Here is a 6,000-nt window from a genome sequence, read left to right on the forward strand (position 1 = left end):
TATGAGCTTTTTTGAGAGAAGGAAAGCATATGAGCTAAAATTTGGTAAAAAGAAGTGTTGAAGTCCCATATCTATTTGACATTATCAAGATATTGGACAAAACGAAGTTTCTTATGATAACAAAAGTTGCCTTTGTACTTTGAACGATGTTGTTTTTGGACTAGCCCCTATTTTTGTGTAACAAGTAACAACGCCATCATAAATATTATGTGACAGTCATTGTCACCCCTATCTCATTGTAACATTGCCGTTATTTCCCTCAATAACCTTAGAACTTTCACTCTCGTCGAACAGCCTACGTACAACGAATAAGTTGTTTCTCTTCCATTGTCAACTTTTTGGACTGATTCCTTTCTCCTTTAAAAAATTCTGATTCTTACTGCAGAATGGAACCTTTACGTGAGTGTAGACCACTGAATAATTAACGGCTAAATTTAGCTTCGAATCAATACATCGTTGTAGCATATTCATATTGACATACAAACAAAAATTAATCTGATCATATAAAAAGTAAGCCAAAATACTACCAAGGTGACCCATAATTTTTTATGAACTACAGCTAGCCATACCCCTACCAATGTGGAAAACAGTATAATTTCGACTGTCCTATTTAATGGAAATCTACAGAAAACAATGAATAAATGCAAGGTGTATGCATGCTATGACCAGAATGAGATATTTAGACAGATTCAAGATTTTTCATGTTACATTGAGCAGCCAGTACATGTTGTATACATACATCTTCAGGGACAGGGTGATTGGGGTTTGGAGGAAAACTTCATATATAAGGCCTGAATCCTAATCTATTGACCATAAAGGGGACCTGTGTTTAACATTAATAACTAGAAGGGTTGACTCATTCTTTCATTATCTCTTTACATTATGTGCTAGCCGGGATATGGGAAGCCAAGACCAGTCTGCCGCCTGACATGCTCTGGGATGAGTTTGTTGATCAGTTCGGGGGATGCTCCAGATAACTGCAGTCATAGTTAACACACGTCAGATTTATTAGCTAATTTAAAAGCCTCATATTTATCAAATTTATGATATGTTTGGAACCGCAATGACATTTCCCTCAATGAAGTGTGTTTTGAACTAAAACTTAGATCTTCTGCAATGGGGACCTTCTGCCGCAGTTCCCAACATTTTATCAATAGAATAACCCAATTTGGTAACTAGATACATACTTCCTGTTTAAAGTTGAAAAGCGGAGGCAGAGGACGGCCATTAGGAAGCCGGGCATTGGGCTCTCGGAGCTCATCAAAGAAAGGATGTGCACATGCTTCCAGCTGAATAATAAAAAATCATGGCAATTTTAAAATCATAAATAATATGAGTATAATGAAACCCCCATTGTGAGAAACACTACATAATTGAAACTAATAATCATACTAAAATATGGCATGCTTATGTTCATGTAAATTTTCATATCCAAACACTTATGTGCCATCCTTAATAGGAAGGATATAATGAAAGTACATATGGGTTTTTCCTACTACTTACAGCACTGCAACGAAGACTTGGTGAATATTGAAGAAGCCTTGATGCAAGGTCAATAGCTTCAGGGGGCATTCGCTTGTGAAAAACCTGAAACATGGATCATTCAACCAACTCCATCAATCACCCAAACAAAATAGCACCCAGAAAATCTGTTGTTAGAAAGAAATAGAGCACTTGCAGAGTATGCAATTACCTTATGCCAAGGATGAGCTTTAATCTGAGGGAATCTAAAATCGGTATAATTAGGGTTCATACAACGAATTTCTTCTCGAGTTGGAGTACCAAGAACCTACAAGAAGACAGAAGCCAGAATAAATATCTGTAACTAGATTCATTAAGGCACCATCAACATAGACAAGGCATTACCTTAATAATTTCCACAAGTTGGTCCACCTGATTCTCTCCTGGGAACAATGGCTAAAGAAACATTTGAAACTATGAGAACTCAAGTAGCATCTTTCATAACAGAGTGAAAAGACTTATTATGTACAAGATATGTTCGTGTATTAATTTCCAAGAAAATTTAACAACCTGGCCTAGAAGAAGTTCTGCAAGGACACAACCAGCTGACCAGATATCAATAGAAGTTGTGTATTCTGTCGCACCAAATATTAGTTCTGGGGCCCGATAGTACCGTGAACATATGTATGAAATGTTCGCTTCACCCTTGACCTAATATAGAAGTATTATCATTATACTTTATCATTTCATATAAATAACACAAAATTAGGCAGCTCGGTTGGTGAGCTGAGACACAGAAAAAATTCTAACTAGGAGGACTAGAATTAAAATCTGGAACTAACATAACCACTAATTTACTAACATTTACCTAAAAAAATCAAAATTAAATCAAAATTGGCATCTAATTCCAACTAATATCATTCCGGTTTATTCTCAATCTCATGATAGGTAAACAGAATGGGCCCAGGTTGATAGCAACATTGACATTTTAATGAATAACTGAAATGTCATTATCACTAATACAAAAATAAAAGTGATCATGGACAGATCTTAAGGAGCTTTCTAATGATCAACGGCTAGGTAGCATATGACTTCAATATTCCAACATTAAAATGGTAGCATACATATATAAGTAATCATGCACAAAAAGAATGCAAACAGACATACCAGAACTTTCGCGCTCCCAAAATCGCAAAGCTTAACTTGGTGAGTGAGAGGATCAACCTATGGTACAAAAACACAATAGGTTTAAAATAAAAGAAAGCAGATCATCGACAAAAAAAAAAAAATAGCAAATAAATAACTTACCAAAAGATTTTGGGGTTTCACGTCCCTATGGCAAACTCCTGGCACAGTATGGATATATGCTAGTCCCCTGAAGATCTGAAGTTCACATGCAACACAATCGTTACATGACTTCAAATGAAAAACTGAGAAACAACATACCACACCAAAATGCAAATAGAGAAGACGTCATACTTGGTATGTATATAATTTCACATAGATCAGGGGCATTCTCTGGTTGATATTATTATAGTGTTTTAGAACTCGGTACATCGTCTCAGGGACATACTCCATGACCAAGTTCAGAAAAAGTTCGTCTCTGCTTGTTGTAGAGAAGAAACAGTGCTTCAAGGAAATTACATTTGGGTGATCCATCACGCGCATTAACTGCAGTTCACGATTTTTGTACCGCTTGTCTTGCAAAACCTTCTTTATAGCCACCGCCTCACCAGTCTCCAAGCACTTTGCCTGTGTTTCAGATCAAAAAGGTAGATACATCATACACAACCCGGGGGTGTGAAGAAATATGAGACGCTTGACATCAGAGAAAGCATTACGACTTATCTTTACCTGGAAAACAATTCCGAATGATCCCGTGCCAACAACACGTTCGGCCATGTAACTGATTGTCTGCAAGTTATAACAGAGCATAAATTTATGAAACAAATGGAGAAATTAAAACCCATAATTGTTATTGTCAATATTTTATTGAAATAGCATTGCAAGGACATTGAACTTCTTCAAAATTATAGTTTTTGAGGTTCAACAAATGAACCAAAAATTTTGAATAGGCAAAAGGGCAAAAATTTTGAATAACCCAACTTTAAAGTGACTACTACATATTTTTAGATGGATCCTCTATTAAAAAAGATAGTTTTAACTTATATCAAGACTTAAGTACAAAGATGGTTTTTAGAAACTGGAATTTAAGAATGAAGAAGGTTAAAACAAGCCCACACCCGTTTCGGTTCACCATTTTTGCCTCCAATGGTGGTTGAGATTATGTGACCGGTGACTGCATCATTACTGTCAACGACACTAGCTGACATTTCCTGCAATTAATAGCAATAAATAGATCTTTAATATGGTAAATCAATTATCCTAAAACAGAAATAAAAAACAGATCAACAGACTCTTTCCTATAAAATACCCGCAATTGCTTATCGAGTTAATAACTAACTACCAAAACTGGCTTAATAACTTATCATCAATAAGTCAGTTCAAAAAGATTTACTTAACAAGCCTATCAGATATCACATGTATGACTCAGCAAAATCATTAATGGACATGAATATATACACAGACAATATAGTAGTCAAGACTCAAAACTTTGGACTCACTTATGACAAATTAAGATAAGGTGTTGCAAGTTTATCTACAAAAAATTAAACACGTCCGTATCTTAAAATCCTGGATTAATTTGAACGGTTATAACTTATATGACAAGAGAAACACAGCAATAGAACTTAACCAGCAGAAATGGATAACAGCCACCAATCAGAACGCAAAACCAAAGATGGGTTAAGTGTGAAGAGCTCAAAGGTATATGCACAAATAAAGTAGGTTACCACAATTCACAAGAAAGCATCACATGGGAAAGGAAAGCTTTAATAATCAATTAAGAGACAATGCAAAGAGAGAGAATCTAAAGACACTAATTCCCTGAAGCATATTAAAACCATTTGAAACAACAAATCAAGGAAACTCCATTTTAAGCAAGGAACCAATGATGTAAATAGAAACTATACCAAAATAACATTACAAGCAATATATTTATTTCCTTTTTGTCAATAAAAAAACAATATATTCCAACTCCAACACAAAAATTACAATATTACAATTGTCATTATAAATCCACATTATTTTTTATTTTTTTGTAAAAGTAGCCTAGTGACTGAGGCTCGCACATTTTAAATGTGGAAAAGTGGGGAGTTTGGGATTCAAACCCCAGCCCCCCGCATAATACTGTCCTTGTAGACTGTAGCTACCAACTAAGTTGTGCTTATAGAACTAAATCCACTCTTCTTTTTTGGTCAATAGATGAAGTGACAAACACCACCTCAAACTATACTGGGTTCGAACCCAAGTGAAGGTGTCCACTCAGAATCTATCAATATCGGCATTGCAAGACAATTCCAAATTAAAACAAACTACCTTAATTGAAAACACTACTTTCCTTAAACAACCTAGGAGATAAATTGTAACATATTCCAACATCAAAAACTTCTACAACAATATGAGTGATAAAAAATTCAATTACACACAAACGTTAGGTTAAGACAACATTATATTCAGCTTTTCCTACACAATTTTCAAATAGTGGAAAAATAAAGCCTAAATTAAAGAACAATATTCCACATTTTCAATTTTTCATTTCATTTTTTTTTTCCTTTTTCTTTTTCTCAACCACTCAACAAAAAACTCCATGAACTTCAATTTTTCAACACTAAGATCTCAACCCTTAAAGCAAAATTAAAAAATTAAAATTAAAAATTAAAAAAATTGTCTATGTTTAAATTTTACATTTCTTTAATAAGAAACCATAATTACTATTACTAGGTCACCGGAGAACGACTTTGAACTTCACCGGAGAACAAACTCCGGCGAGGCAACTCAGCTTCTGAACTAACGAAAATTAACAGATCGCCGGTGAGGAAGCTCAACCGGAGCTTTACACGGCGGATCAACAACGATCCAAGCAACGAGAACTGTAGTTAATTACAATGAGAAAAGAAAATTCACCTTATCAGTGTCCATACCGGAGCCGCCGTTAGCCGCCGTTGTTTTCACCGTCTCATTCACGGTTTGTGGTTGTTGTAACTGTAACGGCGGTGGTAACGGTAGTGGTGCTTGTTGCGGTGGTTGATGGTGGTGATGTGGCCCCAACGGCATGGTGGCCATTTCAGAAAGCTACACTCTCACACTCTTTTTTCTTTCTCTCTCTAGTTTCTCTCTCAAAAAAAACACTTTCTTTCTCTCTCTAAAATCTCTCTCTAGAATCTCTCTCTGTTTTGAAGGAATAGTGTTTTGGGTTCAACGAAAGATAAAGGAGTGAGAGAAGAAGAGTGTTGTGTCTGAATTTACTTTCTCTCACGCGCGTTTGTTGGAGAGTGACATTCACGGTTTGATGATGACGGTTCGATTTTTGTGATGATGATGGGGATGTGGAATCTGGTGTGGTGGGGTGTAGGGAAATGTTGATGTGGAGATTCGGATGGGGACAATGTTTGTGATTAGATGAAAGAGATGTATACG

The 6,000-nt window shown here is 35.7% G+C and overlaps 1 protein-coding gene across 1 annotated transcript; it reads right to left on the reverse strand.

The window, feature by feature from the left end:
- Window positions 1-478: 478 nt before the first annotated feature.
- On the reverse strand, window positions 479-5,762 carry LOC11406396 (shaggy-related protein kinase eta). The gene is made up of 12 exons (XM_003596664.4): window positions 5,488-5,762; window positions 3,705-3,797; window positions 3,316-3,375; window positions 2,941-3,213; window positions 2,770-2,844; window positions 2,629-2,685; window positions 2,032-2,172; window positions 1,867-1,917; window positions 1,694-1,789; window positions 1,504-1,587; window positions 1,188-1,289; window positions 479-977 (listed from the first exon to the last, which is right to left on the reverse strand). The coding sequence occupies exons 1-12, from the start codon at window positions 5,644-5,646 to the stop codon at window positions 888-890; spliced, it is 1,281 nt and encodes a 426-aa protein (XP_003596712.2). The 5' UTR covers window positions 5,647-5,762; the 3' UTR covers window positions 479-887.
- Between the last annotated feature and the right edge of the window lie 238 nt (window positions 5,763-6,000).

Source organism: Medicago truncatula, chromosome 2 (genome assembly GCF_003473485.1).
Source record: "Medicago truncatula cultivar Jemalong A17 chromosome 2, MtrunA17r5.0-ANR, whole genome shotgun sequence".
In the NCBI taxonomy this organism is placed as follows: Eukaryota; Viridiplantae; Streptophyta; class Magnoliopsida; order Fabales; family Fabaceae; genus Medicago; species Medicago truncatula.